The sequence below is a fragment of the Halichoeres trimaculatus genome, unplaced genomic scaffold (genome assembly GCF_033239565.1).
Source record: "Halichoeres trimaculatus isolate MK-OKI-2021-1 unplaced genomic scaffold, fHalTri1.1 fHalTri1_scaffold_6, whole genome shotgun sequence".
NCBI classification, from domain to species: Eukaryota; Metazoa; Chordata; class Actinopteri; order Labriformes; family Labridae; genus Halichoeres; species Halichoeres trimaculatus.
In genome coordinates this window covers 22,728,789-22,753,086 of record NW_027437184.1, presented here as the reverse complement: position 1 = coordinate 22,753,086, position 24,298 = coordinate 22,728,789, and the positions used below count along the sequence as shown (strand labels likewise).

General features: G+C 39.2%; 1 protein-coding gene across 1 annotated transcript in view; it reads right to left on the bottom strand.

Moving 5' to 3' along the window:
• The window catches only part of nsg2 (neuronal vesicle trafficking associated 2), a 57,123-nt gene that overhangs the window by 23,772 nt on the left and 9,053 nt on the right, over positions 1-24,298 (bottom strand). The window contains exon 3 of the mRNA XM_074673179.1: positions 15,547-15,657. Within this exon, the coding sequence (XP_074529280.1) occupies positions 15,547-15,657 (111 nt within the window). The remainder of the gene's footprint in view (positions 1-15,546; positions 15,658-24,298) is intronic.

Sequence of the window (24,298 nt, the reverse complement as noted above, 5' to 3'; positions counted from 1 at the left end):
GGTCAACACTGTCAGGTAACAAATTATCATACACACCTGCAACTGACACCAAATTGTACTAGATAGTCTGCTGAAAGTGAGTACAACATTAAAGTAGGACTAAAGTGTTGGTGACAGTCACAATATGCTTGGCAGAGGTCTGTGCTCTCCGAACTAAATTAAGAATGTATCTGCGTAAATGAGCCTGTGCACGTTTTAAATTAATTAGGATGAGCTCTACGTGTTTACAAAGATTTTCCCATGTTAAGGGAAGCTCAGAGGGGGACAAACTACACAATGGAAGTGCTGTACTTTTGGTCTCTTTGCTAACTGTACAAATGTCCTTTTTTTACATATTTGACATCGTTATTTGTGTCTAATTTGTGGGATCACTCATATAGATCAAAACTCAAGTTCTTTTTAAATTAGAACTGGAAATGACATAAACCATGATGCTTTGCTAGTCTTTCTGTGAAACGTATTTAAGAGTGGAAAAATAAACCTACAAATCAAGGAGACTGATAGGAAGGATTTCAGTACTTGTAGTGACAAGGAAAGGAATCAAGTGAGAAGATAGAGAGAAGAAGATTTTTTTGAAGAGGGGAGCTTTAGGGTGAAAACTGATGATGGAGGGAGACTTTCGCTGCTCTTATCACAGTTAGGGTCACCACTCCATTTTAGCCCTTTTACAGTTGGTTTAAAGTAAGGACAGTCAAACCTCTGAACACTCAAAGTTAAAAACAGGGGGATAATTGGTCCCACATGGGAAAACAATGAACAAGGATAACAGTTTATTGAAGCAGAAAGACGATAAATAACGCTTAAATATCGACATATCCGCACTGAGAGCACAGCATGAGCAGCAACTATGTCAGAGAGAGGTGGATCGATGACAAGGACAGATGTTAAAGGCAGAGGAAAAAGGGAAAAAGGGAGAAGTGGAGGGTCAGACTAGTCATCCGCAGTCTGTCTGACTCTAATTGCTCCCATGGCTCAGCTTGTCGGAACAACAGCAGCACAGTGAAGGACTCTGGCTGAGGACAGGGAGCTCGGTGACCGCTCACTTTCTCTCTTCACTTTCTCATTTTCTGACATGAAAAACATCAGATCTGGGATTTTTCTCAGGCGCATGTGTCTGTGCTGTCTGCAGGAGGAGCAGACAGAGCGGAGTATGCTCCATCTTCCTGTTGAGATGTAGCAGGGATATTTTTCTTGTTTGACTCAGACTTTTATTTGCCTGGATTTCATTTCCTTTGACGGACTCTATTCAAAAGAGTTGTATCCTTGGCACACTGGCAGGGACCAAATATTACTGGGATTTAACACCAGTATGAAGACTCTGTACACTGTAACAAATCTGTGATGCAAAGGTGAACTATTTTAAGGTACATAATTTTTTGGTAATGGTTTAGAATAAAAAAAGTGTGGTTTGGAATGAAATGGTACACTTCTAATCAGCCAAATTTTACATATTAAAAGATACCTTCATAGTTGTTTCAATGCAAATGTTACATTTTTAAATAGCACTGGGCTTACTTCATGGATGTGAATTCCCTAAAATCTCCACAACAAATTTCTGGAAGTTTCTATAATATTCAAATAAAGGTTTGGGTTTTTTCAATAGTCAAAAGAAAAATTGGAACATTTTTGTGACATTTTTCTGAAATTTACTGTTAATTTCAGTTCAGAATTTTGTAAAGCTTTACAGATTTTTCTAAGGAATTTCTGTGGCTTAACACTGGATAATTTCAGGACTATTTATCAACATTTGCTGAGCTCTTTGTTGTTCATTAGATACAAAATAAGAATCAGCTTTGTTTTGGATTAGGGTACACTATCAAGTGTTTTTGTCTTATATTAAGTAAAAAATGTCTTATAACACTTGATATAAGCTACAATCAATCAGTCCAGAAAAAATGTCTTGTTTTAAGTTGTTTAAAGACAAAAATGAGGTCTGAAATGCTTGTAAAAAGAATAAAAAATCTGCCAATGAAACAAGAAAAATTTGCAAGAAAATTTGCTTAAAACTAGAATAATGCTTTAGTACAAGTAACTTTTCTTTTGTTCCATTGGCAGATTTTTTAAACTTATTACAAGCAATACAGACCTCATTTTTTTTCTTTAAGTAACTTAAAATAAGACATTTTTCTGGACTTGGTCAGGTGAATCTGGCTCATATTACGTCTAAGACATTTTTACTGAAAATAAGACAAAAACACTTGATAAGATTTCTGTTTTTTTTTTTTGCAGTGTATGGACAAATACCCAGTGGTGGAGCCAGACTTCTTCGACTAGGGTGGCCAAACAAATTTTGTTGATGGGGCCAGGCATTGTAAACTTTTGGGACTTACCCCAAATCTTGAAGTTATAGCTCTGACCTTTATATCTACTTTGGCTTTAAGTATAAAAATAACAAGTCATGTCATATTCTTGTACATATTTTTGAGGTTGAAATGTGGTGGCAACACAGTCTGCTGAACTTAGTTCTTGAAGTACTCAAGAAATGTTTGTCCATAGTCATCATATAATGTACCAAAACAAGGACATCGTTGAAGCACAACTCAAAATAGAAATATAAATGTGCTGCCTCTGAAAGGCTAAGTAGCCAATCCTGGTTTAAGACTCCAGGGTGGTCACCCCTTGGCTCCACCACTGCAGACACCCTGAGTGTTGACATCTTAACAGAAAAAAAAACGTATCTAATTGCAGTGTTTTAGAGTCTGTTACACCCATTTCATTCAGTCCCTATGAACAAGTTTAAGCCCTTCTACAGCCGTTAGATAAATGGGCACTTGAAGGTGTTGAATTTTACTGCTGTTTTTCTTATGGGGTCAGTCTGGTCTGACCTCTGTAAAATGTGACAACCACAGGCGATGAAACATGCTCTGTATCTTGAAATATCTCCTGCTAATGTCTTTGTCATTACAGCTGACCTTTAAGATATTAAAATTATAACCTGGTTTTATTTCTTATTCTCATCTGCATTAACAGCACCAGGGGTTTTAGAAAAAAACAGTGAAGCATTCATCACAGCCAAGCAACATTCTGCATTAATCTCTGCTGTAATGAGATATTCAAGCATTTCCCTCAAAAAAGAGCTATCTTGCAATGTTGATAAATCTTTTGAATATTACTAGATCAGCAGCAGACACTAATTGGAATGTCCTCGGGCAGCGTCCCAATTTTCTTCAAACTGCAGTGAAACATGCTCGCAAGTTTAAGAAATATCAGCTGGCTTTAAAAGGCAACACACAAGGGATAATTAAGTTCACAGACAAGTTTCCAGCCACAGATTTGACCTACAGAGAGTGTGAATAGATAACATCAAGCTTTAGTGACTCTGGTGAAGCATGTGTTTAAAAACTGAACATCTGAACACATCAATTCATGTGTCCAGAGATTAAATGCTGTCAGACTGCATTGATCAGGCAACCAAATCCTTTTCAGAGTCTCGGAAAATCCTCGACTGCCGAGTTCTTCAGTCCAACAAAAGAGTTTTTGATACAGCTGCCATTTCACTGTGTATAAAAACAACAATCCATCAGTCTTTGAAGAGTTGTGCTTTTTTTTGGAATCACAAATCGGATTTCCGCTTTTCTTTGGAGAAGAAAGAACATGCAGTCAGAGTTTGTGTTGTTGCTCATACATTGTGTGTATGTATGTGCATTCAAAGCTACTGATATTTATAGACAGACAATGATTGAAGTGTGCTGTCCTGTGAGTTCCGGCTTGATATAAGATCTGAAACAAGAAGTAGAGCAGAACGGAGCCATCTGGTCTCATAAATCACCCCAAATATCACTCACTCAGCTGCTACGCCTGTCACTTTTGTTCTCTGTGTTTCTGAAGATTGGAAGTGGTCGTTGTGTCCCTCCTGTCAAAGCGTGTGTCTGTGTGTGTCTGCGCTGACACAGGGGACCTCTTTGCAGTGACAAATGACTCAGAGTGGAGTCGGCTTGAGACTGACCTAACAGGGGGGCTGCGTTTGTGGTTCATCGGAGAAAGAGAGTACAAGTACACACTTACAGCACTGGCAAGATTTGCCTGTTTTGATTTACAAACTGTGCTAACAGCCTCTTCTTCCTCTCTGTTTCTCTCTGATAACTCATTATCTTCTTCTTATGAAGCCTTTATTTCCAGCTGATGCTGAACTGAACAGCAAAGCCCAAGCTGGTTCAAAATTTCACAACAAAAGTCAAGTGTTTGTACTCAAAGTTAGTTCACACTCTGAGGCTTCAGGATCTTTGGGTCACATCTGGCTCATTCATTTTATCAGAAGCCAGTTTTGCACATCAAGACGGCTGTGAATATCTGCCAAAAGAAACTGGCAGGCTTCTAACAGGAACTGAAGTGTTTGTGTTAGAAGAGACGTAAAATGCATCCCACAAGAGAGTTTAATGAGATTGTGTGAGCAGGCCTCATGTTCTTGACTTTGTTGGAGACGATGTGCAGGAGGATTGAAAAAGAGGGTGAAAAAAACACAACAAAGTCGACTGTGCATACAAGGAGAGAAAAGGGGGGAAGGAGTGGGAGAAATAGAGAGGAGTCAAATGATAAGAGGCCGGCGAGGATGGCAGGTCGAACCCCTGAAAAGTTTAATAAGGTCTCACCTTTGCAACCAATTACTTCCTAGCTGCCTTTGGGCAAAAGCACAGCTGCCCAGAGACAGATAATGACTCTGCTAGACGATGACCACATGAAATCAGTGCAGGACTTGTTTGGCTGAGTTCCAATGTTTGAAAAGAGAGAGTGAGAGTGTAACCAGACAGCCCTCAGGCCCATACGCCCCGAGTCATCTGTTCATGGATCCTAAAGTGTGTCGCTTGAGGAGCTGCAGGAACAATGAAGTGATGTGTTGGCTTTTTGTCTCTTGAAGTTCTACACATCGACTCTTTAGTTTGGTCATAACATGTGACCTGAAAGCATCTCTTATTTGTGTTTTGTATTACTTTTATGAGCTCAATACTTAGTACAATGACTTTTTCAGACATTTATGGTGTTTCAAGGGTGAAATCCAGTGATGGTGTAAACACCTCCCCCATCCACCCAAACTTTTGGATTCCATAAAGAAATGTATAAAAAACTAGAAAAAGCACTCAGAGAGCACAGACCTCCGCCAAGCATATTGTGATTGTCACGCAACACTTTAGTCCTACTTTAATGTTATACTCCCTTTCAGCAGACTGTCTGCTACAATTTGGTGTTAGTTGCAGGTTTGTACGATAATTTGTTCCCTGACAGTGTTGAAAATGATGATGACCCAGTACATATTTCATATTCCAGATCTTAGTATCCAGAATATTGCCAGGATCTGGATCGTACTTTTACATCTGTCAGAAATGATGATGACCTTGTCTTGTATTGTTTTGCAAAGCAATCTGACCATTTATCATGGAGTTATATACACACATGGTGAAAACGGCCCTATCTCACAATGATAAAGAATCCTTTAAAAAAATCCTGGATCCAGACAGTGATCAGGATCACCTCCAAAATTTAATCACATGTTCCTCATCCCATTTTGAACATTTCCTGGAAATTTCATACAGATCTATTGGTTACTTTTTTAGTTATGTTGTTCACAGACAAACAGAGTGACAGACAAACTGTCCTAAATACATAACCTCCTTGGGGGAGGTAACTACCAGATGAATAGCCAGAGAGTTTGGTACCTCTATAACCCCCCAGGAAAAAGTGTCGTCATTTCTCCTCTGAAGCACTAGTACTAATGCAGATTTGCCAGCCACAGCAGCCTTAGCTGTGTTTAGAGTTAGCAAACACTAGTTGCTAATATGCTTAACGTACATGCCAGGACAAAATACTGTAAAACATGGACAGCACAACAGCTCTACAAAAGTGAGGCGAAACATTCAAAGCTCCCCCTGGTGCCCGTACGCAGTATAGGTCTACAAGCCCGCCTTCTCCTTTGTAACAAATAACGCATCGCACAAACTGTACAATTCAAATACACGTCACTTTTTTTGAAAACATCATTTTGTTGGGTGAATAGATTTCCTAATCATGCTGATTAATATGCAAGTATATTTTTTTTAAACGTTAAGCTGTGCTTACTGATGATTGATCAACAGCTCTGTGAACTGATGCAGACTCCTGCAGCGTTCTTCACCAGATTAGCTGATCAGAGAAGAAACAACTGGTGGAAACATAAACATCAACTCTGGAGTGACTGAATTTTCCATAGCAGTAAGAGTCGGCTTCAAATCGACACAAGAATCTGAAAAGTTACACCATCTTTTGTGTCACGTCAGTCCAATTTCTCTGCAGGTACACTTTGACAGCACCCATAGTCACCATATTCTGTAAATACACTTTTTACTTGTTTACTCCAGCCAGCCCTTGTTGTGCTCTGTTACTGGGCAAAGGTTAGCTTACTGATGCTACCATCACACTCTGATGAGTAACTGCCTCACACCTGCAGAATTTTAATGAAGTTTAAAATGTGAGACCATTTAGATTTGGTATGGACCCATCATCAGCAGCTTATTCACCTTTTCCTTCATTTTTCTTTTCACTTCCAATTACTGGAGCCTTGATATGGCCTGTCATTACCACCGGCCTGCTTTAATAGGAGTAAGTAGTGTTCATCAGGGTCCTCTGGAAGCAGAAAACATCACTTCTGGATGCACTGCGCAGTAAAATTTAATAAAAAATCTTGCTGAATCTTTTCTGCAAACAGTTAATTTTAGGGAGAGTGTGTAAAAACTAAACCAGTGTGGTTTTTAAAAAAAAGACTGGTAGAGATTTTTACAAAAAGGAAAGGTAGAAGTTCACGCAAACACATTGTAAAATCTGTTTTCATAACACCTGCTGTACTCCAAGTGCAGACGTAGAGTTTGGCTGCTCCCACATCACTGAGAAAAAAGCAATCTACCCTCTTCATGCCCTCCGTGTGATCTTCTCCCGCCTTCAGCAGTAACCAGAGTTCACAGAATAATACTGGCGCTGAAGGTAAATCAATTGTTTTCTCATTGCTCACTTGGATGTCTGTGTATGTTTGTGTGTGATTCTGCATCCGTGTGGGTGTTTAACTGAGCACAGACAACGACTACGAATGCTCCCTATAATCAGCGTACTATTAGTCATCTATAGAAAACAAGCAAAAACAATACGTGGAAGAGGAGGCGGTGTGAGGTTCCCCGCCGCAGGAGTAATTATCTCCAACCTGTCAAATAGTGAAGGCCTTCTGTGGAGGCGGCAGGTTGCAGCAGAGCTTTTATGTGCAGGCGAAGTGGTGGTAATAATAGGATAATTGTTCTGGACGACGGCCGCCTCTCCTGTTGCTACCTGCACAGGCTGCCTAACTTTGGCTTGGCAGCCACAGTGCTGTCATGTGGTCAGCGTCAGTCCTGTAGGAGTGTGTGCCTGTGGGTGTAAAGTGTGTGTGCAGGCTGGGCGAGAGGCAGCCAAGCACTCCATGTTTTCTGGAAAGCGATTGAGCCAGAAACTGAGCAGGACAACGCAAATTAAAACTCCCTTTCATCAATCTCTACACCTGCAGCTCTCAATCCCTGCCCTGAGGCGCCTGACCAAGCCTGTCCATCGTTCTGCAGGTCTTCATTTTCTTCAAGTCTCTTTCTCTTAATAAGAAAGTCTGCAGCAGAGCCAGGCAGCGAAAATGGAAGAGAGAGAAAGAGATCTTCTGCTGCAAAGGTCGTGAGCTGAATTCAGATTAAAAACACTGCAAATACCACAATGCAACACCAGTTTTCTACTTGTGGGTTTTCACTTCTTTAAAGACTCAGACCAAAGCTTTTTGGTTCACCTAATTTCAGCATTTTAATATGATACGAACATATGCTTTCCTTTCTTCTTGTTGTTTTTTCACAGGAAGTATACCAATAAATAACTTAGCTAGTTAATCCCCCTTACTGGTTTTGCAAAATACAGATTCTGAGTAAACAAATTGATGCTTTTAAAATCCTGTTTTATTGTCTATGTGTTTGATTCTTTGGACATTACGGTATTTGCTAATATCATAAACTCTGCCACGATACGATACAATGTGACACGATTTAACACAATACAATGAAACAGCGTGTGATATGATACGGTACAACATGATAAAATAAGTTACAAATTTTTTGGTTCAGATTCTGTGGGGATAAGTAAGTTAGTCACAGGTGTCTAGCAGGCAGAAGCTTCTGGTGTACAGCATTACGGTCAGATCAAGGTGCACCTGTGCTGTTATAAACAGGTAAGTCAAATTAATTGCAAAACAACAGTGTGGCTTAATTGGGATGTTCTGTTGCAGTTAAAATTTTCCAAAAAAATGCTAAATAGGGCTGAAAATGGGTTTACAGTGGCTACAGTTTAGGGATGGGTAATGAATTAGGTGCTTTTATAGGTATCAACTAGGGATGGCCAGATACCAATACCAGGTATTGGTATCAGGCTGATACCAGCCTTTTTTCAAAGTATCGATACTCGAGAAGGCTGCAGATATTAGCAGCAGATACTCTGGGCAAAAAAATCTTGCGTCAAGCAAGTCCTCCTTGCCACTAGGTGCTGCTAATTGCTGCGTTTAACACCACTGCAAATGTGCGCCAGGTCCTTTTCAGACAACATGAATGAACCAGGAAGAGTTAACAGTTAAACTTTTTTTATTATTTTTTAAGTTTTAAATCTCAGAGAGAGTTGTATGTGGTTTATTTGGACTTAATGTCAGAGTGACTGTGCTGTCTTTGATCAAAATGATCTGTCACTGTTAATTGAAATTTTATGTATCAAAGGTACTAGTAGTATTGGTACCCGATATCGGTGAGTACTCAAGAAGGAGAACTCATACTGGTATCAGTCTGCATAAAAAGTGGTATCTAACATCCCTAGTACCAACTGAATTCTGTCTGTAACACTATGGTGCTATGTTTTGGAACCAGAATGCATCCTTCTGGCTGAGAGGGAGTGGAAGAGTAGGCTATTTTCCGTGCTGGACATGAACTCAGAATTGCAAGTTTATATATTGAGGAATAACTATTTCTAATTGGAAAACTTTGAGATTTTATGATTCAAAAAAACAAAATTTATTGCCAAGCAAACACACACAAAAGTACCAAAAATCGGTGCTGTTGAATACGGATACCAATTGCAAGGTACCGGGCATCGGTACAGTATAGTTTCAAATGTGAAAGGTACCCATTCTTACTGCAGTTAAACACCGTATAACAGTAAACTGAGTTAGACGACTGCTTGAAGAGTAAGCCCCACCAATTCAGTCTGTACTATGATATGATAGCTTGTCTTGTCAACATCCAGAAAGTAAAGCATTATGACATTATGAGAGTAGCTACAGTCCTGGCTGGTGGTTGCACTACAGACACTAGACTTTTCTGCAGTACCACATTTTATCCAGCATCATTAACATCAAGCAGCTTAAATCCATTTCTTCCATTTATTCCAGGATGTCTCCAGGTTAGGGATGCACCGATATGAAAATTTTGGCCAATACCGTTATCGGATATTAACAGTGCTGTTATGGCCAATAACTGATATTTACTGATATCAATATTGGGGAAAAAAAAAACACCTCGACGGAGATTATGTGTTGAGGTAGTTCAGAGAGACAGAGTGGTGGGATCGTGAGAAAAGACGACCATGGAACGGATCAAGGATGGAGCTCCCGATATGAACGTAATCAAAACAGTACGTTTTGACTGATTTTTTGGATCAAAAACAAGAAGAGAGACATAAAAGAAGAGGGTCCACTCTTCTTAGGTAGTTTTGGTGTTTACATGGTCATAGAAAATAATATTATTTGGAACTTGAAAGATGGTTCAAGATGCTCTGAAAATGGCTGGCAGCTAATGAGTAAATATCAGCCCACTTTTACATATCAGCCGATACTGATATGTAAAAAAAAAATGACCAACATCAGCCGATACCGATATATAATGCATTTCTACTCCAGGTTTAAATTACGTGACATGCAGTTAAACTCAGCAGCTTGTGGTCTTTTAGTTGGTCAATGAGGAGGGGAAACAAGGCTCTGCGGTTCTGCAGTGGAACAAAACTACCAGAAGGAAGGCCTTGTATCCAAGGTCTGCTGGGAGTATTTAAAAAGACGGAGAGAGATAGGGAGGGAGGAGGGCAAAAGAAATGCACAGAGGACTAGAAGAAGAGTAGGAGGGAGGGGAGAGGGGCACAGGAGGTAATGACAGGTGAAGCTGCTCTAAGGGAGTAACCTCAGACAAAGACAGGATCGAGGCGAGAGGAAAGGGAGGAAAGAGTCCATCATTTATCCTTTCGTGTGTCCTGTTTCAACCAAACTGAAGAGTTTTTTATGTTTATCATCATTTAACACATGCTGGTTTAACATGTCCAAAAAGATCATTTTTCTGTACTCATTTCTGCCTGTGATGTACGTTCCCTGAAGGGAGATCCTTCAGGGTCCACTGTAACTAAATGCCAGCCTTTTATAATAAACAAGCTGCACTGCATTTCAAAGTCAAACAGTTTAAATCAGAAAAGGAAAAATCAATGTAGTCGGCAAAAACATGCAGGGAAGGAAAAGAATCATCGGCAGAGAATTAGAGAGAGGCAGGAAGCAGGAGCAAGGCGGTGAGGGAGGGCAGATTAGAGAGCATTTTACACTCTGAGCTCTTCATCCATCAACACAATCTGCAAAGCTTAGAAGAGAAAAGAGATGTGCAAGCTTTTCATCCCAAAATGTTTGCTCTGTACTGCACAGCACAGCACGCTCAGTATGTTTGTGTGTGTGTGTGCATCTGAGTGTGTCTGAGTGTGTGGACATGCCTGTGTGTCTGCAGAATCAGCTCTGTCAGTCAAGCAAAGCAAGCGCTTCAACCGAGCTCCCGAAAAACCAGGCGACACCGCGCAAAATCACACAGACTGAAACGCATTTCTGCCTAACAGGAGCTGACGTGGTGTGCAAGCCAGAGATGACAGCAAAGTCTGCGGCGACATTTCTGTTCAGCAACAGTCTCCCAACAAGTTTGCGAGGCGTTTCTGTGCGGCAGTGTGTAGCTACAGTTTTGTCACCTTGACCTGATGCATTTCAACTGATTAGACCATGAAATTCAAAAACATCCACAAAGAACATTATAATTATTTTACAACACACCCCTTACACCACAATATTCTTCCATTTCCAAAACAACAAACCACTACATCTTTTTATTTATCAATATTCTTGGCATCGTGCTCTGACACAGCTTCAGTACATCAGTGTTAATACCGTGTGTGTAAGTTTGTGGGTGTGTGCAAGTCAACACAAGCTCCACAGCCTCTTTCAGTGCCTGATATCTTACTCTGCTCCCACCTCGCTTTGAAGGACCTTTCAGGCCGGTGTTACACATCTTATTTGCAGACACACTCACACCTCTGTCTCTCTCTCTCTCTATTTCAGGGTTGACACAGTGGGAGATTTTCTTTGCTGCCATGACAACATGACTACTCTTTGGTTGCCCCTAATGACAGCAGGAAGGAGCAGGCAGGGTGATGATTTTGGAAAGGAAACTCAAACACGAAACTTAAGTCACCTGTCCTGCTGCTTGCTGTGGAACAGTCAGAGTGCTTAAAAGTCTCCTTATATCCTGTACAAGGGTACAAAAGTGAAACCAAAACCCCTCTTGTGTTTATTAGAAATGGGCACAGTCACTAGCTGTTTTCCAAACCACCTACTACACTAGTAGTGCCTACTACATTGGCTGAAATGCAGTATGTAGTAGGCAGTGTGCGAAAACGTTAAAAATCTGCAGTATGCCAAAAATACCCGATGTCCTACTGAAAATTTTTCAGTATGCAACGGACCAGTCTACCTGGCATACTGTTTCCCACAATGCCCGGCGCTAATGCTGTTTGTCAATGCGGGTGTCAGGTTAAATGAGTCAGTATTGTAACTACAATACAGTGGCGGACTAGGAATGAAAAACAGTCCAGGACTTGGACTCGGCGCGGCCCACAACAACGGGACATGTTGGCAACAGTCGTTCTGGAATTCTCCAGAACGTTAAGATGACCAGTCCGCCCCTGATGTCATTAATTGAAAAAGAAAAACGCCCCAACCACTGGCCAGTTAGGATCTGGAATCGACCGTCAGTTCGGGAAAAGTCCCGAATTTCCTGATGGCCAGCCTGCCCCTGCTACAATACACCAATAATGTTAGATGGTCAGTGAGATTGAGTAAAGTGATGCAAAAAACACAGGTAAATCTGGTCTTTTCCAGTTATAAAAGATGTGATTACTTCTACAAATTAATAAAAGTCCATATAAACCACTAACTCACTTTCTTAAACCGTAAGAGGATTAAATAGAAGTGGTTTTTCTATCAGCTTTAAAAAAAATAAAAATCACTTCCAGGTTTATTTTTAGTAAACCATATAACTTTTGGTGTAAATCTTTAAAATTAAATATGATTATTCTGCTATTATGTGATAAACAAAATAACAAAAATGCCAAGATCTACCCCAAGTTCGTTTTGTATGTTTAAATTAAAGGGGAAAAAAATCCATCACCTGTTGCTCCAAAACCTGAGTAGTATACTACAAAACAGATCCAACAGACAATCATACTACATACTACATACAAATCATTAGGCAGTATGCAGTGCCTACTGCATATGACATCCCCATGTCGTATGCAGTAGGTGGTTTGGAAAACAGCCATAGTTTGTCCTCCTCTCTGCTAATCTGCTGCACAAGGTGCTACATACAGTAAAATTTCATTTGTCCAAACTCTAGAGTTTTATCAACTGTGGTATTAAAGCCAATTCAGATTCAAACGATGATTTCAAAAGGGAACTTCTCTGAAAAATAAACACTTTGACTTTAAAAAGCTTGATTGAGGCTGACTACTACAACAGATATTGTTATTATCAAGTTGACTCATGTCCCATCTGTTAATACGGAGGAGGCAGGCTCTCTGACCTGTACTACAGCCTGTCACAAGGGGAAGCTGCAAATAAGGAGCTGTCATATTTTTCATTTATACATGACTGACTGAATAATATACAGACATATGTGTACTTGTGCTGTAAAGATCATCTTTTTCATGTGGAGCTGGCCCCAAGTGGACAGTCAAGGAACTACTGTTTCTAGCACTTGACATTTGTCAGTGTCACAAATACAAGAGACTGAGCACTGACTCAACAAAACCTTATTCAACCAGATCACAGCTTTGAAACCAGGCCACCGACTAGTTTGTAGGACATTCTTTCATTGCACCAAGGTGCTTTGGACTTGTATCCTTAACACTAAGTACAGCGGCTGATCAGACCAGCACATTTCCCTACAGTATGCTATCTCCAGAAATCATTTATGGGGAATTTCTGAAAGTATAATACAAATAGTTTATCAAAATGCTAAACTGTGTATCCAAAGAGAAGATAAAGCCACAAGTATCAACATCACAGAAACTGTGTTGTCCACACTTTCACTAAGTTTATGCCATAAATCAAAGTTATTGCAGCGAAATGTGCAAAAGTACTCATGAGACAGGGTTATATAGTCGGTCCTTAGTTGTAAATGACAATATACCTATTTGGCTGGGTCAGCCCTTGGTTTTCCCACCCTTAAGTCCCAGAGTCCTATGTTCCCATATTTCTAGGATATTTTCAAAATTAGGTCTAATGTTCGACTTAGGGATGCATGATATTGGCTTTTTGCCAATATCCGATATGCCGATATATCGAGGCCCCTTTTGGCCGATACCGATACCGATACCGATAATCACAAGTTTGTTTGTTTTTTTTCACTGTAAAGAAAGCTAAGTCTATCCTGTACTGGAATTTATATGTTACTCTTATTGTGACGGTCTTATTTGTTTAAGAAACACACATAAAACAAGACAAAAAACATTTGATTTTACCATAAATAAGAAATGTATTTTTGTTTATTGTTTTTTCAAACTCATGACATTCAGTACTGAAATACAGAAAAATAATTTCTTTAGATCACATGAACTTTAAATGTACAATGCATTTTTAAACATAACCAAGTTGCATTTGATTATTTTAGAGCTACTGTAACAACCTGGTGACAGACACAGAGCTCTGCAGTGCAAATAAATGAAGTGCTACATTTTATTTACGGAGCTTATTTTTCAGATAGAAAATAATAATAATCCTAACTGAATAGCACCTTATTGGCTGTGCTTATCAGCAGAAATTTTCATATCTGCAGATACCGATAAACGTGTTTTTAAGCTTTTATCTGCCGATACCGATATTGTGCCGATAATATCGTGCATCCCTAGTTCGACTACATTTCCCTATGATTTAAGCTTTATCCTCCCATAAGGTAGAAATGTGTGAACTTAGGGCTGTGAGAACATAGGGCTGTAGGAACTTAGGGCTGTGGGAACACAGGGCTGTGGAAACATAGGGCTGTGGGAACATAAGGTTGTGGAAACAAAGGCTTGCTAACATTTTCAGTTTGGAAGTTTTGGTCAGTTGTGTGGGGGGGGGGGGTTTATATCCTCCAGAAAATCAGATTAAGACCTGTTTAAACCTCAAAAACTGGACAAACCATCACATGGATAGAAGGCTTGTCAGAAAATCCTGGATTTTCCACAATTAACACCCTACTGCATATTGAACTGTTTGTCTGTGAACAAAGATTAAATCAGACGTGGGTGATCTTGCTACATTTGAGAAAGAGGTGTTTACTCACCAGTTATGAGAGCAGAGAACCACGCTGATCAAAGGAGTCAAATGAAATGTAATAAATGAGTGACAACAAGTAGCAGCTACATGCCACAAAACTCAAAATCAGATTCCTCTCAAGCGTTGTATAAAACAGCACATATATATTTATCTGACTAACGTGCTGCTCACTCTGAAGTCATGATATGCATTCCTCCTCTCGGTAGAGAAAAGTAGTTTTCTTTAGTGATATTTAACTTGGTGATGAAGCCAACTCTTAGGATCACTTGATGAATCTAAGAGATTTTTAAATAACAGACGAAAAACAAACTCATGCTGCATAAATTTGTTTTCATTTGCTGCCTTTTTTCCAAACCTTTAAATTTGCTCTTGTGATGAATAATTTATTCCCCGCAGAGCCAGAAATTTCAAAACCTAACTGCTCTTGCCTGGATTTTCTTCAAATACCTGCTTGAATGTGTGTTCAAGAGATGGTAGAAGCAGACTGATCAGGATGGTTCTGTTTACATGAAATGTCCACGTTCTAACGAAACCTTAATTTTGTTTCATGTTTCATTTTTTTCACCTCTTAGAGTAATTTTAAACCCAACAAGCAGTTTATCCGAGGCACAGTGATTTAATTTAAGCAGTGGGAGAAATGTCAGATGAGTAAATATCCTGTTTCTAATGAGAGCCATGGTTAAAATTTAATCACAACACCCACACACTTCAAGTACAGTATGATTGATCCAACTGCTCTGATCCAATACTAGATCCAGGAAATGAGCCAACATGCAAGCACAGATGTAATACCAGTGATCCATGAATTTAAAAAAGAAGTGAGAACTCAAGGCTTATCCCCAAACCGCTCGATATCAGGACCACTCTCAGTACAGATTACGACATCAGTAGGCCAACAAATCGAGCTTTTGCTCATTCAGAGTCCTCACCTTCAGTCTCTCAGACACGCCGTCAGTAAAGCTGATGGTGAACTCCTCCACCTTGGGCACCTTCAGCCTCTTCTTCTCTGTCTGGTACTCCGTGCGAGTTTTCACCACCACCTGGGGAGGGGAAAACAGGTTTAGAGCAGTTTAATCTCTGGGGACGTTAAAAAGGATAGATGGAAAGTGTTATACTGTTCAGTAAAGGAAAGTAGCTTAGGAGATTTCTGAACATCTACAGAAGGTTTTTTTCACGATAACAAAAAATGATTCCTGACATACATAAGAAGAATTCTTTTGTGCATATTTCTTATTTTTTAGACAGTCCTCTGTGCATCCTTTACAAATGGGTTTTTTGCTTCTCTAAAAATCTTGATCTACAGTAAAAGAAAGCCTCAGCTATGTGAGAAGTAGAAGGAGAAGAGATTCTGATAACACATCAGAGGAGGTCAGACATCCTTTGGAAATATGTGCTATGATAAAGCAAGGTTGTCATGAGAAAGTCGGCTTGCAAAGAAAGGCTGAGATGAGCTCAGAGCACGACACAAAGGCGTCAGTATGGAGAGCTATACAGTAGCAAATACATCTGAACACTGAAAAAAGAGCTTCCTCTGAAAAAAACATTTGTTTAGGAGGCATCAGGTAAAGCTTTACTGTCTGTTAGTGCGATCTGGTGTACAGAAACCAAGACCTCCACTCTGAAGGGAAAACACTGAGCTTTGTGCCGGCAGCTATATGTGGGGAAAAAGAGTGAGGGCAGTGCAGCTCTGCCCCAGTACTGTCAGTCCAACACTCCTCAACCTAACAGGTTTAGAGGGCTCAGAGGGACACAGAGGAGACACACAGGATCTCCAAAACTCTTAGATTTGTCTACTCTTTAACTTTTTCAGTTTGTTGGAGAAGGTAGAGGTTGAAAAAGTATGTGGGAAGGATCCTCTTTTTGGCTAGGTGTAAACCCTCAGGCCTCTTATTAGAGGATAATCCTGTTCCATCTCAAGACACACTGCCTTATTTTGACGAGGCAAAAAAAACTTAACACAAAGTTGATTTCCTGTTCTTTTCAAACATCAAAGTCATCTTAGAGCAGACGGAATAATGACGAAGTATGGGCACTGATATTGTTTCCTACATCAGCTTTAAGAGGCTGGCTTATGGAAAATCTTTGTTCCTTCATTCACAGGTTTAAAGAGTAGATTTTTGCTAAAATCCTATTGGCTTATATTTCCAAACAAACTTTGGTTTAGTGCAAGTGCCAATACTTGTTTATGCCACATTTTTGATGGCACACATCACATTAGAAACACTTTTCAAAGTTTGCTCTTCATGATATTGACATGCAGTGTTATTTTTTTTAATAATGTTTTTGAACACTTTTCCTTTTTTTTTTGAAAGTACAGCTGAAGACAGACAGGAAGTGTGGGGATTACAGAGTCATAAACAGACTTGCAGCTAGAGTTTGTGATATGTTGTGATGAAATCTTTAGCCTCTGTTTTTTTTTAACAGAAAAAATATGTCACTGGTAGAAATAATGATCGAATCTGGGAAAATAAGGCTAAAAATGTGACAAGCCTGTCAGAAGCTTCAGGTGAACACTTTATGCTTTGACATATAACTTCATAAAAACACTTTTCTTAACAATTTGTAATCACTTTTTGTAATTCTGGTGCAGTTTGTGAAAAAATCTGATTGAAAAACTGAAGCAATTTGAAATTTGTGCACAGTACAGATCTGTTCAGCAACAGTCTGAGTACAATAATACGAAGCATGACTGTTTCTCTTTTACAAGCCCAGAATTGACTTTCTGCCGCCTCCACTTTATCAACACTGCAAAAAAAACAAAATCTCATTGAGTGATTTGTGTCATTTTCGGTAAAATTAAAAAATAATAATCTTTTGTTAGACTTGATATGAGCCACATTCACCTAACCAGTCCAGAAAAAATGTTTATTTTAAGTTATTGAAAGACAAAAATGAGTTCTGAATAGCTTTTAATAAGTAAAAATAAAATTTGCCAACAGGGTAGGAGAAAAGTTTTTTGTGTTAAGACATAATTCCAATATTAGAGAAACTTGAGGGGCAATTTTTTCTTGTCCTTTTGCCTTTTTTTTTTTTTTCTGGACTTGTTAGGGTAACATTTTACTTTAGAGGTCCGCAAATTTCATCGCACTTAGGTAATAATTAGACAAAGTTTTTTCTTAGGTCTTTTAAATTACCCCTGAAATTTCATGAGAATTTGGTGAAAATAGGCATATAACTTCTGGCCAAATTCTGTTTTGCAGTGCACTAACTTGTGTTTTCAAGAATTAAGCAGCTATTTATCACCTGCTCCTCTGGAAATAGCAGAAACATTGATATACTTCTAAAAACATTTTGTGGTGGGTTGTGATTTAATTTAAAATAGATTATTTGCTAATCGTCACCTTCTTACCTTGCAATTTGGAGTAAATTTTAAAGAAAATTGGAAAAAAACAGTAACCTACCAATTGTGACTTACACAATGAATTTGGAAATCATTTTAAAGACGTTATGTGCTATTTTCAAAGTTTAAAAAAAACACTTTGTCCAGTTTTCACCTAAGTGTGATGAACAGTTGAATGTGGCTCAAATCCAGTGTAACAAGACAATTTTTGCTAAAAATAAGACAAAAACACTTGGTAAGATTTTAGGTTTTTGCAGCAATGTTTCACTTTACTTTAGAGTCTTGCTCTTTAATTCCCTGAGTCTTGACTTGTTTCCGCCCCGTCTCTTCTTTTATTGTAAGTTGAACTGAACTGAGAAGCTGCTTTTACCTGGTTTCATCCTCACCCCTGCCTGCACTGAGCAGAGACAGAGCCCCTGCTGTTCTGCGCGCTCCCTGTATATTAATTTCCTCCAAAGGACGGGGGTGGGAGCACAGGAAGGTGTACAAATGACAAGGCAGAGGAGAGGTGGAGGGAGAGAAAGGGAACAATGTCTCTGTGTCCTTGTGGCTAATTGTGCTGCTTCTGAGCGGCTCTCCGTCACTTTGAGACAAAGCCAGAAACTGCTGTGCCCACAAAGCGGCTGCACTATCTGAATAACGAAGCTGTCAGCCGGCTCTACAAAGCTCTTATCTAACAGTTGAAGGCCGCAGTAGGTGTACCCGCTACAGTGGATTTGATTGGACCCCTGAGGATGATGAGCCTTGTGGCGTTCAGAGCAGAAACACCGGGCGTCAGGCCTGTCAGAGTCGTAACTAATGTCTCAATTTTGCATCAACTCACTCATTCTCTGACTCATTTCACAATAAGGGCCTTTAGGTTCCAACACGGCAGCGCTTTATGTTGCGTCATTACTCTTTCCCGGCCTGTACCTTTCACTCCTTTATTTCTCATTACTAAATGAGGTGGCCATAAATCAACGTTGCCTCATTTACACAGGCCTTTAGCTACCAGCCGCTCGTTGAAATCTACAGAATTAAGTGCCAACATCTCTGATTAGAGAGGGGCACATACTCTCAGGGAAACCATTCATAAATTCACAGTTTAATCCTGTGTGGAAAAGCTCAATCCCCCAAAAAATCCACTTACACAGCCCTAACAAGATGAAATATGATCAAAATCAAAACTTGCAGAGATATTATTGTGCAAAGGCAGCGCCACGTTTTCTTTCATGATTTCTCCTGGGGATGCTCTCTGTGTACTGAAGTAGTCACGTTCTGTTTCTCTTCTAGCCCCGCTCGCTGCTTAGCTCCAGGGACTGCGGGCTCAGATACCTGACTTTGAGGGTCCCTCTTCATAATATTGGATTTAAGCCCCAGCTGAGAATGAAACTGAGCTGTTTGTTGAAACTTCATCATTTCCATGACTGCAAGGTTCACATTTGCACTTGTTGGTGATATATCTTGACGAGGTTACTGTGAAATTTGGTACAAGCATTCCATAAAGCTCCACCAAGAATTTAACTCGAAACTTAATGACTTCACAAACTGTAATTAAGTCATTTTCCTCTGGTTTGACCTAAAGAACATTTTTTAATCTATGGAGTAACTCAACAAATTCTGATCAGCTGTTTCATATTCTTTTAAATGAATTCAGATCAGTTGCAGGTGCATAAACAGCAGGTTTAAAAATAGCTACCCCATAATAACCCAAACCCAAGCAAGATGGAAAGTATATTAACACTATTTTGTCCAGGCTTCAAGCATTTGGTTTGTATCATTTCTGATTCCCAAATGTTCTAAGTGGTACATCTTCTCTTTATCTGCTTTGTTTTTTTCAAAAAAAAAAAAAACTTCTTCTGCTTTCTTTAAAGCCAAACATATGTTTGCAGGAACAAAATAACAAAAAAAAAAAAGGCAGTTTCTGCAGACAATGTTTAATCACTCTACCTGACTGCAGTGGTTTCTGGCACAAAGAGGGGGGTTTAGACAAACTTGCATGATTTACAGCTCCAAATAAAGTCTCTCTTTACTCACACTGGTGTTTTAGAAATCCTGCATTTCAGCCTCTGACTGAACTGCTTTGTTTACACTGCTGTCTCTTTAAGGCCCCCCCTCCACTAACCCCCTTCCCTCTGATTGGCCAGCCCATTAGAGGCCATTCATTCATTCATTCAGGGTAGAATTGCCAATCTTTCAATCTTTTAAATCTATCATGTAGGCAACCCTTATGTGATGACCTCATAATTTCAGCAAGTCTTGTCAAGATCTCATGAAAATCTTGTGCTCATTTTAGAATAGAATATAACAGAATAGACCATTTTGAGCAGTTTACAGACAGATTCAGGGATTTTTACAACAAATGTTGTTGAAAATTTGTGCAAGTTCAGTGTGGATATCCCGCTTTGTTACTTTATACCCACATTCAAAGCATGGAAAAGCATAATATCCCCTCTTTAATAATAACAGAACAGAAGTTATCATTCTTCCTCCTGTTGCTTTTTCAGGTCATGGGGGAAGCACTATTCATTTATCTTTGTTTCATTAAACTCCAGAAACGTAGAGCTTCGTTTCCCTGTTTTTTTTGTTTGTTTGTTTGTTTGCTTGTTTTTTGTCAATTGTCAATCCATCAACCGACTTTCTTTTACATAGCCCCAAATCACTACAAATGTTATCTCAAGCCACTTTACAAAGCAAGTCCAATGTTTTACCATTCACAAAGACCAAACATCAAGATAAGATAAAGTCTCATCTTAACCAAACATAAGCAGAGCACTTTGCAGTACTTGGGAAGTTTAAGTAGCAAGGGAAGACGATGAAGCATTGAGCAGAAACAGGCTCATCTGCTGGACTTTATTAATCACTGTTGATGACTACTAGACAAAAGAAGTCTATGCTTTTTTCTAAAAAATGACTTCGCTATTTCCCACAGTCTGCTTTCTACCTCTACACCTTTAGTTCAGTGTGCCATCGGTAACCCACTCTTACAGTGTTTCTGAGCCGTATTCAAAGCTCTACTAGAACTAGAAACAACTTTGGTGTTTTTGTGAATCCATTTTTTTCATTCTGTAAAACAAGTCAAACAGCCTCACAGAATGACTAGACAGTTTATATCAGCCTCCTCCACTTACTGTGACCTTTTAACGTGACAATAGACTGACAGAGACTTCTACATCAGTGGGAGGTAAATTATTCCAGCACATGGAAGCACCGCCTCTGGTGCATTTTTCCTGTGCAAGTCTATTTACAGACATTCAATTAGACATGTTTATTTTATGCAAACATCCTCGAGTCACTGTGACCTTTTAAATATCTGCGTGACTGACAGAGTCACTTTTGTATCTGTGACAGAGCTCCTCAGTTTGTTTCTGTGTGAGCAAATGGCTGCAGCCTGCAGCACAACATGAAGCTGAATATTTGTTAAGCTGACAGAACTTGGTTTTGAGGTTTCAGTTTTGTTAAAAAGCTTTCTGCTTTCACTTTTTGATTTTAAGTGAAATAAAAATAAGTAAAATTGTTTTTTGCTCCTCAGACTCAGGCAGCTACTCTCCATCTTTTGTCTCCAATCACAGATTTTCTGTAGACTTGTTATTCCCTGTGGAAAAGCTGTCAGAACCTTTCTTTTCTCCCAGCCTTCCAGTGTGTTATTCCTCAGACCTGTTATCCCACTGATTGTGGTTTCATATTTCATCCCAAAAGACAGGAGCAGGAGAGCTGGTTTTAGGAGGAAGACTCAGTTCGGAGACAGCTGCAGTCATATTTGACATGTCTGAAAACAGTGATAAATAAAACAGTGGAGAAAATACACATAAAACGCAGGGGAGACCCCTCAGTATAGCAGCTCTGATTTGCTCTGACACAAAATCAAATTCAAAAATATTTGTGCTTTTTGAAATCATAAAATGCAAGTTTTCAAAAAACATCTCTAAAATCAAAACTAAATTAACTGTTTTTTTTGTTTGTTTTTTTTTACCAAGCAGACACACAGCTGCTTAAACTGTATTGGGAACTTGAGTTGAGTTTTTAACCATATCCCTTTGATCTCCATATTTGGTCTCCACCAGCTGGAAACTAGGCGCTTTTTTAGGTGTTAAGGTAACAGCCTCCTTTGATAGCAGCTTCCTCTGAGCCTTTTGTCTGGTGTTGTGTTTCTCAGCAGTTTACAGTACAGTCAATGCAATATAGTTTTGTCACTACCAGTAACACTAAAAATAATACTGATTAATAATGTGATGCTACTGGTGTTACCTGTTCAAAACATTTTTTATGATGACACAAAAACAGGCTTTACCAGGCTCCCTCTCTTTGAAAGCAGGTGGTCTTTCTGTTCTTTATTGTCTGCTGTTTCTTTTCTTTGTTCTAGTAAGTGCACAACCGTTATTAGCACACCCTCGCCATCACATATTTAAATCAATATCTATCCACACAAACAGAATAAAAAACAGCTGAGTTTAATATCCTGGGGAGAAGGACTGGCCCAGCCATTAGGCAGATCTGCAGTGCTGTTGTAATACGCAGTACACAACATGAAATAATTCCCCAAAGCAAGAGGGACTTTTCTTCAGCACAAGAAGCAGACATGTTGTAAATCACTTTTCATGCAAACATGACCGATTTCCCTGGTTGTACCCATTTTTAGATGTTACTATAGAGCACTTCAAGAAAAAAATATACAAACATGATTTAAAAGTTGAAAATGAAAAGATATAAGGATATGACGGTATAAAGGTTACAAAAGGGTGATACACTTTTTTTTACTTTTATTTATAGAATTATTTATTATTATCTTTATTTTTAAAGAAGTGCTCTATTATGTTATTAGTATGTAGTGTATCTTGCTTATGCAGTAAGTTTCACTATTGTTTTAATATTTGGAAGTGTGTAAATTAACTTATTGATTACTAATGTTAGGAAAAGGGGTGGGACTAGATAAGTCTCAACTTCCTCTAAAAATTGGAATTATTGTATTTTGGACTAAAAAATGTGATCAATAAAGTGCCGTATTTTCCGCACTACAAGGCGCTTCGGAATATAGGGCGCACCTTCAATGAATGGCCTGTTTGAAAACTGAAAACTGCATTATAAGGCGCATAGAATAAGCTATAGTAGTGGCTGGGGTTGCGTTATGCATCCACTAGATGGAGCTGTGCTAAAGGGAATATCAACAAAACAGTCAATAAGTCAGTCAAACTCAGGCTACATCCACACAGAGCCGCACCTTTTCCTATCCAACTATTTTCTGTGCCGTTTTCAAAAAAAGTGCGCTGTAAAGACAAAGCCGTTTCTGCCAGAGATCAGTTCAAATGCCAGACCTTTGGGGGCGCTGTATTGCTCTAACAATAAACAAGAGAAGAAGCAGGTTCTACTGCTTGCCACTGTTACTCCGAGGCAACAGTAGCTATGATTAATCAATATCGCTCCATACATAAGGCACATCGGATTACAAGGCGCACTGTCAGCTTTTGAGAAAGCTGAAGGCTTTTAGGTGCGCCTTATAGTGCGGGACATACGTAATCAATATTGATCCATATATAAGGCGCATCAGATTATAAGGCGCACTGTCGACTTTTGAGAAAACTGAAGGCTTTTAGGTGCGCCTTGTGGTGCGGAAAATACGGTATTTAAATTCTATAACATACCTGAGCTCATCCACTGAATCAATCATCCTGACCAATGAATCAGACTATCTTCAATGTTCTTTTCATGAATATGCTGTTCAGATATAACTTGTAGATCTGTCTTCCCTAAGAAGCCAAAGCAGCTATCACGACCTCAGTAGCCACGGTTACATGAGGAGTTTTTCGTCCTTCCAACTGGAATCTTTCTGAATGACTTTTCCGAAAACAATAATATACATGGAAAGGAATATTCCAATCTCTGGTCTCTAGTTGCGTCTTACGTCATATCTGAGCATGCGCTGAAAGAACGCACCCTGACAACTTTTGAGTAGATACGTGTTATCTCAATCTGTTTGGGGAAAGGAATATTTCACCCCTGTGAAACCAAATAAATGTCCATTAAGATTGGCACTTTTCTTTCAGAATGAGGTGTATACAAAGGTTAAATTCTTACTGTTTGAGCAAATAAATCGGATGCAAGCGCAATATTTAAGTCCATGTATACATGGCTAGTGAAAAATGGACGACTTAAGTTTTCAAGAAGGTCATGCATAATTTATACTCATTTGCCGAATTAAAGATGTATGATGTTTCATCTTGTTACAAGGCATCATATTGTCATAACACATAAAACCTTTCATCAGCCTGCTAACAGGAAGCCCCCTTTAATTCAGAAGGATAAGAACACAGAGTTATTAAGATCAAATGAGACTTAAAAGCTGCTCTGAAGAAAACACTCATAGA